Source organism: Hemitrygon akajei, chromosome 23 (assembly GCF_048418815.1).
Source record: "Hemitrygon akajei chromosome 23, sHemAka1.3, whole genome shotgun sequence".
NCBI lineage: Eukaryota > Metazoa > Chordata > Chondrichthyes > Myliobatiformes > Dasyatidae > Hemitrygon > Hemitrygon akajei.
In genome coordinates this window covers 31,271,546-31,284,873 of record NC_133146.1, presented here as the reverse complement: position 1 = coordinate 31,284,873, position 13,328 = coordinate 31,271,546, and the positions used below count along the sequence as shown (strand labels likewise).

The 13,328-nt window shown below is 38.9% G+C and overlaps 1 protein-coding gene across 2 annotated transcripts in view; it reads right to left on the bottom strand.

Moving 5' to 3' along the window:
- pcdh15b (protocadherin-related 15b) overlaps positions 1 to 13,328 on the bottom strand; it is a 1,734,278-nt gene that overhangs the window by 278,725 nt on the left and 1,442,225 nt on the right. For both annotated transcript variants that reach the window (XM_073027317.1, XM_073027316.1), the window contains exon 26: positions 9,917 to 10,141. In XM_073027317.1, coding sequence (XP_072883418.1) covers positions 9,917 to 10,141 — 225 coding nt within the window. The remainder of the gene's footprint in view (positions 1 to 9,916; positions 10,142 to 13,328) is intronic.

Below are 13,328 nucleotides of genomic sequence, written 5' to 3'. Positions count from 1 at the left end.
CTCTCTCTCTCCTCAGTTCTACTCAACTCAATATCATGAACTGAACTGACTTCATTCCTAAACCATTGTGAGACTGTATCATTTACCACCTAAGCTTGAAGAAGTTTGGGGTTTTATATTGACACACTTATATATGCATAAACTCTGCTAACCTGTTTGATTTATCTGGTTTTATATTACTATACTACGTAGATACTAATAAATAGTGCTTTGTTAATAGCAAAACCAGACTCCAGGTGTGTTCCATTTCTGTTGGTTCTTTTAACCCATTACGGGGTACGTAACACCATGCTGGCTGTGACTTATTTTATCATTAGTCTCCAAGTACCCTGAAACCTCATCCTTAATAATAAACTCCAACACCTTCCCAACCACTTTAGTTAGATTAACTGGCCTATACTTTCCTTTCTTTTGTCTTCCTCCCTTCTTCGAGTGGAGTGACAATTGCAATCTTCCAATCTTCCACAAGCATGCCAGAATCAAATGATTCTTGAAAGATCATGACGAGTGCATCTGTTATCTCATCAGCAACCTCTCTCAGGACTCTGGGATGTAGTTCATCTGGTCCAGGTGACTTATCCACCTTAAGGCCTTTGAGTTTGCCTTGCACTTTTCCCTTTGTAATAGCAATGGCACTCACTCCTGCTCCCTGACAACCATGAACCTCTAGCACACCGCTAGTGTATTCTGCAGTGAAGACAGATACAAAGTACTCATTAGGTTCATCTGCCATTTCTTTGTCCCCCATTACTACCTCACCAGCATAATTTTCCAGTGGTCCAATATCAACTCTCATCTCCCCTTTATTCTTTGTATAACTGGAAAATCTTTTAGTTTCCTGCTTTATATTATTGGCTAGTTTATCCTCATATTTCATCTTTTCCCTTCTTTTTGCTTTTTTAGTTGCCTTATGTTGGATTTTAAAAGCTTTCCAATCATCCAACTTCTCACTCATTTCTGCTACCTTATATGCCCCTTCTTTGGATTTTATGCAGTCCTCAACTTCCCTTGTCAGCCACAAATGCTTACCCCTGCCATTTGAGAACTGCTTCTTCTGTAGGACATATCTATCCTGTTCCTTGTAAACTATTCTCAGAAATTTCAGCTGCTTCTGCTCTGCCATCATCCCCACCCATATCCCCTTCCAATACAACAGGACAAGCTCCACACTCTGTGATTCCCTTTATTGCATTGCGATATTGATTCCTTTGAGATGGTGCCACTCATGAGGCTGCTTAACAAGACAGAAATCCTATGCTGTTACAGGAAAGATACTGGCATGGATAGAGGAATGCCTGACAGAGAGCAGTGAATCTGTGGAATGCAGTGGAGGCCAAGCCCGTGGGTATATTTAAGGTGGAAGTTGATCATTTCCTGATCGGTCAGGGCATCAAAGGATATGGGGAGAAGTATGGGTGTATGGGGTTGAGTGGGGTCTGGGATCAGGCATGATGGAATGGCACAACAGACTTGATGGGCTGAAAGCCTTAATTCTGCTGCAATGTGTTATGGTTTTATGTGACTTTTGCTTCTCCCTTTCAAACTGCAGTATGAATTCACTGCCTCCAAAGAGTCCCTTTACGTTATGCTCCCTATTAAGATTGGGTGATTACAGAACATGCAATTGAAGATAGTTTTTCCCCTAGTAGGTTCAAGCACAAGCTGCTTTAAAAAGCCATCTCGTAGGCATTCAACAAATTCCCTCTCTTGTGATCCAGTGCCAACCTGATTTTCCCAATCACCCCGCATATTGAAGTTCCCCGTTACAATTGTGCCATTACCATTATTACATTCTTTTCCAGCTCCCTTTGCAATTTCAGCCCCACATCTTGGCTATTATTTAGAGGCCGATATATGATTTCCATAATGGTTTCGTACCCTTGCAGTTTCTTAACTCCATCCACAAAAATTCAACATTCTCTGACCCTACGTCAGAACAAGCTAGGGCTTTTCTCTCTGGAGTGAAGGAGAATGAGAGGTGACTTGATAGAGGTGTACAAGATGACAATTTATTCATTTTTAAATTTTAGAGATAACAGCGTGCAATAGGCCTTTGACCCTTCAAGTTGCACTGTCAAGTAAATCCCACCAACCCTGATTTAATCCTAACCTAGTAACAGGACAATGTACCCAATACCCCTTTGGACTGTGGGAGGAAGCTGGGGGACCCAGAGACATATCCCACATGGAGGATGTACAGAGATTTCTTACAGAGGACGCCAGGATTGAACACTGAACTCCGACGCACTGAGCTGCAATAGCATCGCACTCACGGCTACTCTACTGTGGCAGCTGATAAGAGGCCTAGATTGAGTGGATAGCCAGAGAGTTTGTCCCAGAGCGAAAATGACTAATACATTTTAAAGATAATTAGAAGAAAGTATAGGGGGATGCCAGAGGTAAGCTTTTCATATAGAGAATGGTGGGTACATAGAATGCCCTGCCAGGGGTGGCGGTAGAGGCAGATACATTTAGGGGCATTTAAGGAACTCCTAGATAGGCACAAGGGTGATCAAAAAATTGAGGTCTATGTAAGAGGGAAGGGTGAGAATGAGATCCCAGAGAAAGTTAAAAGGTTGGAATAACAATGTGGAGCAAAGGGCCTGTACCTTGCTGTAATCTTTTATGTTCTACACTCTAAATAAAGATATTACATTCATAGCATTCCTGATGTCAAAAATCACATAGATATCAACTATGTGTTTTAATAAAAAATAAGTAATGAAGATATTCAATAAGTCAGGTAGCATCTGCAAAGAGGGAAAGAAGAGTTAATATTTCAAGTCATATCAGTGAACTTTTGTACTGTTACAAAAGAGGCCCAATGAATGCTTGAGGAACTGCACTTCATCTTCTGTCTGGACATTTCATTTTTGGATTCAGTAATAAATGGTACGGCTTCAGGTAACTCATTTTCTGTCAGAATCAGTCATCCATCTGGAATATGAGTTCTGCTTGTTTGTTGTTCTGCACCCCCCACACCACCACCACCCTTTTTAAAAATATCTTTTCTACTCTCGGAGTGGAGTACATGATCTGTCTTTTCTGTATTTTGCAAATACTTCTTTTGCCAATGTTCACACTCTCTAATTGTCCCTATTCAGTAAATGATCAAATAACATTATTTACAACTTCATGGTCAATGCAGTCACAGGAATAATGGCTTGCACACCAATGAGATTCATTTAAATAATATTGTGCACACTATTGAGATTTTCTTGAATAATGGTGTGATCTCTTGTCACTGTGACTAAGACATGCGAGTATATTGGAAACAGCATCTGCCAATCTTACGACATAAAGTTTTCAGGGATGTGGTATGCAATTAGAAATAAGAATTGGGCCTTTCTGCATCTATATAAAATGAAGAGCTTTGGGACTTTGCTTTGGGCTTCATTGAGAACCAACGTCGCAAATGGTGGTATAATGAGTAAATTACACGTGATCTGAAAATTGGTGCTGTTGTTGATAGTGCAAAGAACAGTGTTAGGTTACAGGACAATGCGGTGGTTTCTAGTTAATTGTGACATGTTGGGACCAGTAAATTTTGGCCCAATTAGGTGGCTGTCACAATTAGCCAAAGTTTGATGGAAATAGATAAAAGGTATATAGAAGACAAACTACTGTTTATCTGAGTAATGAATTATGTATTTAAATGAAATACAAAACAAATTAGATAGGAGTCATGTTGGGCATAGGACTAGCAATCGCATCCTTTAAAAGCCAGGCTACAGAAATGCCAACAGAAGCTCCAAAGAACTCATCCCTGGAAAATGAAGGATTTTGCCTAGAAGAGAGGCTACATCTGGGGACAACTTGAATCACTGATCTAGGGCAGAGTTGCTCTCTCTGGCCTACCCCCCAGTAGGGGAGATAGACTTATTGAGAAGTTAGGAGCACTGAGTGCAGCTCTGATCCTCACAAGAAGTATGATGTGTATAAGAAATACCAGATTACATTGCAAAGGGTGCAGGAAAGATATACCAGGATTCTTTAAAATGTTTAACTACAATGTCCATGCACCTTATGAAAACTAATGATAAGTATTTATTTAAGAGCTTAGCTTCATCTTTTGGCTTAACACACAGATTTTCCACTTCACGGGTCCTAATTCTCCTGGTTAGCCTCTTGCTTTGGAACTTCCTTTAATCTTGACTGCCAGTGATATTTTGTGCCATCTCTTTGCCTTTCTAATTTAGTTTTTAAGTATTCTCCGATACTTTCTATAACCTTGAAGCCCCTTGACATCCAGGGATCCTTGGAAATGTTGGCCTTGTTCTTCTGCTATTTTATATTTAATGACTCCTACTTGAGGAACTCCTTAAAATTAAGCTGTTCCCCATTTACATTTGTCAGGTCCTGTCTTTGATATTGGGGCTGGGCTTCCCCAAGATACCCCTTTCAAAAACTATCTTGAGACTTACAGAGTTAATGGTCGCTGATGTCAAAGTGCATCAACCTAACACTTCAATCAGTTGCCTGACTGTGTTTCCTCGGATTAGGTCTAGTATTGCACCATCCAGATTTGAACCATCTACCTGCCAACTCAAAAAGCTTCCCAGGATTCACTTTAAAAATCTCACTCTTGTCTAATATTTTACCATTAAGGCAATCCTAGTTAATACTGCGATAGTTGAAATTCCCTACTCCTGTAATCTCTGTTCTTACACCTTTTTGCGATTTGCCTGTATACTGATCTGCTCCTTTATCTTATTCTGTATTGGTAGGTCTGTAGTATACATACAAAAAGTTGCTTATTCCCTTCTTTATTCCTAAACTCGGCCCAGCTTCATTTGAAGAGCCCTCTATGATATCCTCCCTCATTTCTGCAGTAATGGACTCATTATATTTTAATACTGCAAAGCCCCTTCATTTTCTTCATCCCCACCCTCCCAAAACCCTGCCCAGAATTCTACACCATGGAGCTGTCACCTGGTTCGGATATGGCCCAAGTGCAGAGTGAGAGACACTGAATCAGATCGATGGTTCACAGACATTAATGCAAACAGTGCTAAAGGGAAAAGAAAACAATAAACGCTAGGCTAAACAGGGCCGTTAACTACAACTCTCAAATGGAAAACAAAGCCTACACTGCGACTGACAAGGCCAACTAAGAATAAAACTAATACCGCTAGTATTCAGAGTCAGTTGACTCGACAGTCCAATTTCTCAGGCAAGGCAGAATACAAACAGGCAGCGAAGCACTGGCTGTCTCCAAGTCTCGACAAATACTATCACAATAAAATAATAATTTGCTGACATGTGCATATTCACGAGTGCAATTGCTGTACCTATTGCGCTGCCAAATCCGTGGTTGTGACAGGAACATTGATTTCCCAATCCTGTCCTGTAATAAATCATATTTCTGTGGTAACAAAAATATCATATTCTTATGTGCTGATCAACACTCTTGGCCTCATTAGACAAACTTCTTTACTTAAGATAGACACATCTGTTCCACTGATATGGCTTTCCATACCAAAGCTCTGCCTAATCCACTGACCTTCACTGGAAAAAGTTATACTCCAATTCATGCATCATCCTGGTTTGGAAATATATCACCATTGCTTCACTGTCGCGGGGTCAAAATACTGAGCATTATGGGTACAGCCACACCTCAAGGACTGTAGTGTTTCGAGATGGCAGCTCACCACCACTTTCTCAAGGGCAACTAAGGATGGGAATTAAGTACAAATGCAAGTGATTCTGCAGATGCTGGAAATCCAAAGCAATGGACATTTAAGGAGGGGAATAAACAGACAACATTTTGGGACGAGATCCTTCATCAGGTCTTATGGGAATAAAAAATATGTTTGGCCTGCAAAGCTCACATAATAGAATGAATATATAAAACAATGAAGGGGCATCTCCACAAGGTTTTATATCTGCTCTATCTGAGCTAACTTATCTGATGATCTAACCCTTGCAGGTCCTACCTTTCCCAGTAATGGTTGCAGTGATACAGAAATAAACCTTCCTACACCATCACTTTAGCCACACATTCATCTGACTTCCCCTCCTATTCCTATACTCCCAAGCGCAAGGCACTTGAAATAATCCAGAGATTACAACCTCACTGATCTTGCTCTTTTGTTTGTGACCTAGCTGACTAAATTCATGTTGCAAAGCTCTTTAAACCAATGTTTTTGGTGTCATTATTAAAGCAAGATATCTGTTTGCCTTTCCCCTTTAGAATGTCCTGTAAATGTCCTTAACCCTGGCACTAGAAATGTAACATATCATTGTGGATTTATGGCTACCGCACGTCTATTCTGCTCGCTGTTAAGATTTCTACACTTCAGTAAGGTTAAGAGACTACATACTAGGTACTTGCTCCTCTTCCCTTGTGTGGCTGAACCACACACAGTTCCATGATCTTGCCTCTGGCTAGACTCTTCAGAGACTTACACACAGCACCTTTTTCCAAATGGAGATGCAGGGTTTTACCTGCCAATCTGCTCAATTTGGTTTCCTTGGAGTAGAGAAGGCTGAAAAGGGCCTGTAAGCGTAGATATTATAACATTCTCTCTGTGGCAGAGGTGTTTAAAAACAGAGGACAATGGTGCAAAGTGAGTGGTAGGAAGATTTTGAAAATCTTGTTTTCCCTAGGATGGTTGGAATCTGGACAATGCTGCATGAGGGTATGGTAGAGGCAGACACCCTCATAATATTTGAGAGGCATCTGGCAAGCAATTGAATTACCAAAGCACAGAAAGCTACTGGCCAAGTATTGAGAAATATTACTAATACAGACAGATGAGCACTTGATGATTGGTATAGTCATGGTGGGCCAAAGGGCCTACCTCTGTGCATTATGACTGAATGACTCAGCAATAATATTTCCACGGACAACTGCTGGAAATCTGGAGTTGAACAATCCTGGCAATACACATACAAATCAACAGGACAGTCTGCCTTCAATACACTCCTTTCTTTTTATAATGGTGACAAGCTTAGTTAGAAAGTTGGTGGGATGGGAAGTTACTGGGCCTGTAATCCCTGGAGCAGATCTCATTCAAATATATTAAATATTGAAAAGCCTAGATTGAGGTGGACATGGACAGGATGTTTCCTCTAGTGGAGGAGTCTAGGACCAGATGGCATAGCCTTAGAGTAGAAGGATGTCCCTTTAGAAGAGAGATGAGAAGGAATTTCTTCAGCCAGAGTGTGGTGAATTCACAGATGGCAGTGCAGGTCAAGTCATTCGGCATATTTAAAACTAAGGCTGATAGATTCTTGATTAGTAAGGGTGTTAAAAGTTACGAGGGAAAGGCAGGAGAATAGGGTTGAGAGGGATAACAAATAAGCCAAGATGGAATGGTGCAGCAGACACAATGGGCCAAATGACCTAATTCTGCTCATATATCTTATGGTCTTAAAAACACCATGGCTGTATTTCAATTTAATAGATAGCTAGATAATGAAGGTGATTGACTTTTGGATGAAAAACCTGCCTAAACTACATATTGTTATGAAATATGACTGATCATCAGGATTCCTAGAAAAAAATCTAACTCTAACTTCATTCATGCTGTTTGTTGGTCTAATTAATTTACAGACCTCTTGCCATTGAGTTATGATGTGTAGTAGCAAAAAGAAATGGCTTCCACTAAAGTCTTCAATCATTAGGCATTCTTTGCAAACTGTAATAAACTTAATAGCAGCTTTACCAGTGGCATCAATAAATCAGAATGACTTCTGTTTATTTGCACAGATGCTATTTACACACAAAATGTATTAATTGTCATATAAATAAGCTGCATTGGTAAAGATTTTCAATAAACAATTTGAAAATATATAGTATATTTCAATTAAAATGTGTTCAGGCAAGGCATTAGGACTGATTTATCAGAAGCCACATGCTGATATAAGGAGATTTACTGATCCAAGCTGCTGACAATAATCATGTTTTATCATTTTCCTGTGCTTTTTTGCTGGTTTTGGTAACACATTCTTTGCAACTGTAATTTTTATAGTTCAAGCTAAGCTATATGATATGTAGAAATGTGCTGTGGACAGCAATAATTGGGCTGTGTTCTTTGACTGACATTTCTGTGTTATGGAGGTGTAGAGCACAGAAACAGACCTTTGGTCCTCAAAGTCTACATGAAAATGTCATGGTACCAGTAGCAATGGTCCAAATATCTAATGTTAATTGAGGTGGGATTTTTGTACAAAATGCGAGCTTGCGCTCATAAAGGGATGTTCAATGTTTTAGAGCCGCTTGGACAATGAACCACTTTGACAGGAGAGTCACTGTTATAATGTAGGAAGTGCAACAGTCCATGGAGCTGGAGAACATTCCATGGAGACAGTTTGGTGTCCTTACATGATTTACCCTCACAACTGCGCGCCTCACAATTTAACCCCTTCATTCCCAGGCTATTCTTGTTGCCCAAGACTGTTCACAATACTCCAAGCGCGGTCTGACTGCAAAGTAAATTCAAAGCACAGCGCAATAGGCAGATGCTTAGATGTTAAAGGAATTGAGGCAATGGGAATAATGTAAGAAAATGAACATGAAGAAGAAGATCAGCCAGAGCAGGCTCACAGGCAAGGTGGTCCACTCACACTCCTAACAGTAAAGAAATAACAAATTTCTAATGCATCCTTTACTGGGTGCAGGATGCTACATTTCAGGCTGCCTCTGTGAATGACATTAATTCCTCAAGCTCAAGGTTAGAAAGAGGGTCAGAAGACACAGACCTGATCAGGACAGTTGGGTGGTTTTGTGATCAGGTATGGGATTTAGGGGTACTAGTGAGAAAGTCCAGGATTGCAGGTGGGGTTGGATGATTTGCATGGGTCAAAGGAAGCTTCTATTGTAGGTTTGAGCAATGCCATACTTTCAGTACTGATAGAGGAACCAGTCAGCTATGTGATGATGAATCACAATTTGAAATCCATAAATGAGTGGACATTTGAACACATAGTGCAAAACAATCTAGAAATCACCATAATAAACTTCAACTCTTGGAAATAAAAGTTTAAAAAATAGAAATATTAATTTTGGGATAAATAAAGGCAGGATTTGCAGCTATTCCATTCTTCAAATTAGTGGAAAGGGATTTTTAGCATCTATTTATAAGGACGGAAGACATTGACACTTTCTGGTGCCTTCGATGTACTAATCTACTCCTTAGAGATAAGAACTATACCAGTGTGAGTTAACTATGCTACGATTTCACACAAAGCTTGAAATGTCTGGTTCCAGGAGAATGGATGAGCACTTTTAAAATATGGCAGAGCGCTCTAGTGATGTTATAGAAAATATCTTCCATGCAGAGATTTGCTGGAGCATGGAATTAATTGGTGGTTGATGAAACTGAGATAGCAAACACTAAGGAAAACCAGATAAATATCTAAAGAGCAGCAAAATATAGAGTTATGCTTCAATATGAGTAGTTTTAGGAGAAATCTATTCAGTAAGTCAAACTGCAGATTAAGAATAGCTTTATTTGTCACATGTACATCGAAACATGCAGTGAAATGCTTTGTTTGTGTTGAATCAAATTAATTAGCATTGTGCTGGACAGCACGTAAAAGTGTCACCACGATTCTGGTGCTAACATAGCATGCCCACAATTCACTAACTCTAATGGTATGACTTTGGAACGTGGAAGGAAACCAGAGCGCCTGGAGGAAACCCACAAAGTCATGGGAAGAACGTACAAACTCCTTATAGGTAGCGGGGAAATTACATCTTGATCTGTAATCGCTGGCTATTTATAGCAATATGCCAACCACTACACTACCATGCCACCAGTGCTTTATTTAAATTTATTAACATTACTGTTAGTTTTGTTTTAATTAACTAACCAGAGATAACCAAGAATGTCTTAGATTCCAACCCTGTTAAATATTACTAACATGTGTGCAAATTTTACCCTAAATTTCATTAGTACAGACTGCTTACCTGTATTTGGACAATCACAGTAGCTAGACCCGGAGGCATGCTTCCTCCGCCATCCACTGCCTCAACAACAAAAGTGTAGCTTGCATCTGCAGTATCCAGAGTTTCATAATCCATAGACTCTAAAATTGACAATTCTCCTGTCCGGGGATTGACAGAAAATAACTTCTTGGCCTCCACAGATCTGATGCGATACGTTGTATTTGGACCAAGGTCAGCATCTGTTGCCTGAAGTGAAATAAAATGATGAAAACAGTCAGTCTGCAGCTCTATTGTCTAAGATCTTATGGCAGAAAGCTGCCTTTATGTGTAAATGGATTTATTTATCTTTATGAAGGATAGTAGTTCCCAAGGCAGATAAGAAATATTGCTCATTTAAAATCACAATAAACACTTAATTTATTGAAAATAATTGGTTAAAGGCTGTGGGAACATATTCAAACTTTGAAACAATTGAGACTATATTTTGGACAAATTTTAAACAGATGCCAATCAAGGTAGCAATAAATCATAACTTCCCCTTGGTAAGTTTTTTAATGTAAGTTTGGCTGAGTAATTGAATTTGGTAAGGAGAAGGTAGATTCAGCCATTAGTTGCAAATAAGGCATATCGATTAAGATATAATGGTTCTTCAGGTCCCACTTTGGTTTAAAGCTGAAATCATGACATCATTTACAGCAATAGTAGAAGAGTAACTTATTAGAGTTGCCTGCAGCATTACTTTTAACAATTAATTGAATCAACTTAAGTGATATAATTGGTGTCCACTTCTATTCATTGAGAAGCATAGTGTATAGTGATATGGAATTCTTCTGCAGAAATGAGAAAATCCCTATTTAAATGCATGTTCAAACATTCATTAATGTGTAATTGGGGCTTATCCTTCAGAAAGGAATAATTAGAGTTATAGCATCTTAGAGCACTACAGCACAGAAACAGACCTTCGGCCCATCTAGTCTGTTCATTTGGTCATTATAATGGAGAAATGGAGCTCAAGGGCTAGAAGTTCCTGCTAGCAATGGACTGTTCGTAGCTGTAACTTGGGCAAAAAAATTACAGCTTTTCAGTTCTCTCATATCAACCTGGTCTTAAGTGTCTGCTCCAACCTGAACAACTAGACCCTGGATAACAGGTGGACTGTTCAGCACTTAGTGCCACCATATGGAGGTGAGGTGAAGCAGAATAATATGAAACATCTGAAAAAAACATCTGACAGCTGGTTAAGACCTTGCCTTACATGGTTGTCAAGATTTATATATCAGAAATATTCAAAAGCTATAAACAAATTTGAGGAGAGTTAATAGGAATGTGAGGAGAAAAACAATGACATTGGTAGTGGATTAGTGCAGTTGAGTGTTGCTTATGGGTGGTTGGTTATTTATTTATAATTTTTTTTTAGTATTTACCCAGTTTCTCTTTTGCATGTTGGTTGTTCTACCGAGAATGTCAGTAAGAAAATGAATCTCAGGGTTGTATATGGTGACATAGACGTACTTTGATAATAACTTTACTTTGAACTTTGAACGCTATTGCCATTAGGATCCAATGGGTCTATTTCTTTGCTTTACAGCTCTATTAGTATAATTTAAAAAGAAAAAAGAAGAAAAATTAAATTGAAACTAAAACCTTTTAAAATATCTGACTTAATTCAAAAAAAAGTCGGCTACCCTTTACTTGCTTTGTTTCCACACAGCAGCTCCTCTCCATTCAAACAAATAGAGCTGTGTCCCTGTAGCAGATAAAACATTTGATGTGCTCAGCAGGCAGAGAGCTGTGGACTCTACCCAATACATCACGGGCACGTCCCTCCCCACCAGTAGCAGTATCGACAGAAGGCAACAGCTATCATCAAAGATCCTCACCATCTGGGCCATTGCATCTACCATTGGGCACAAATACATAAACCTGAAATCCCGCATTACCAGGCTCAAGAGCAGCTACTTTTATCAATCATTCAGTTCTCTAACCAACTGGCAAAAGCTTAATCACTAAATTTTAGCAACTTTATGAATATTTTGTTTTGCACAAAAAAATTAATTCTTTGTTCTAATTGTGTATAATTTATGCTTTCCTTGTGAATGTTCCTTATATATTGCCATGTGTATCATACTCTGTAAGTAAGATTTTCATGCTGTAAGTGATGCTGCTGCAAGTAAGATTTTCATTGAACCTGTGCGTGCGTGTACTCCTGCATATGACAATAAACACAACTTTGACTTGCCAGTTGTGAGTACTGGGGAAATGTAGCAATGTTGTGGTCCACCGCTGACCTTTATGTGAAGAACAATATCAAAGCACTTTGGAGAACATCTGTGAATCCCATAGTTGCTGGCTATTATGCAGAGGAATGCTGGCAGTTCCACATGGAACAGTCTGCAATTTTCTGAATAAATCAGCCCAATGCTTCAGGTCATTGACCCTTAATTAGAAATTGTTTCTATGATTTACCTAAAAAAAATAAATTCACTGTATTTTAAATAAAAAAAATTACAGTGACAAAATTCCAAATTAGCATAAAAATTATTGGTAGGAAACTGAAGTTAATTGTGATCTTAAAATGCAGTTATAAAACTCTATCACATTTTATCAATTTGAAATGCATTAAATGAAATTCAGACATTTTCTTTCAAGCGCGACAAGTTAATGTAGAAGGCTGCTTTGATCCAAGGATTATTGCAGAGTTCTGTATCTTTACTTGGTTGTTAACCAGGGTATCAACAGCAATGAAACAGCACAGTAATTCAACTATGAATTCCACTTCAGTACTAATGTATATTCAAAAGGGCCACTTCATGCATCTGTGACAGTTATATTTCTAACATTTTATATTTTAATGCTTAAGTAATATTAAAAGTGATTAAGCAGAGATCATGAGGCATAGAACCATATTGGGCATTTGATTTCACCAAGCTTGGTGACAATCTGATCATGACTTCCAAAAGAAGCACATTCAAAAGCAAGCTATTTTGCAAGTTTCCAATTCCTTTCCTATCTTGAGTGTCAGAATTACAGCGTGTTATAAAAGCTGATGTTATATATATCTCACAAGGGAGGACTCACAGAACAAAAACAAGTTGCTGATGTAGGGCTTATTATGTTGTCTCGATAATGGATTACAGAAAAAGATGGCCAAAGTGCCTGCTGGGAAATACACAAAATGACTGCACAGTTTCTAAGTGCATCTACTGCATCGAAGGTGCAGTAAAATCTCCATATAGCATTGAACCTGAACTACACACAGTTCCAGCTGTTTCTGGAGACTGAGACAGAAGCACAGTGCATTTGTAACTTTCACTTTCATTTTGGATTTACCTTGGCCTTAATCCTCGCATTGATTGTGTATTAAAAATCAGGTCTATAGAGAACAAGTTTAGTCACAGCGTATAAGCCTCAGAGGCTGGACTTCCATGAATTC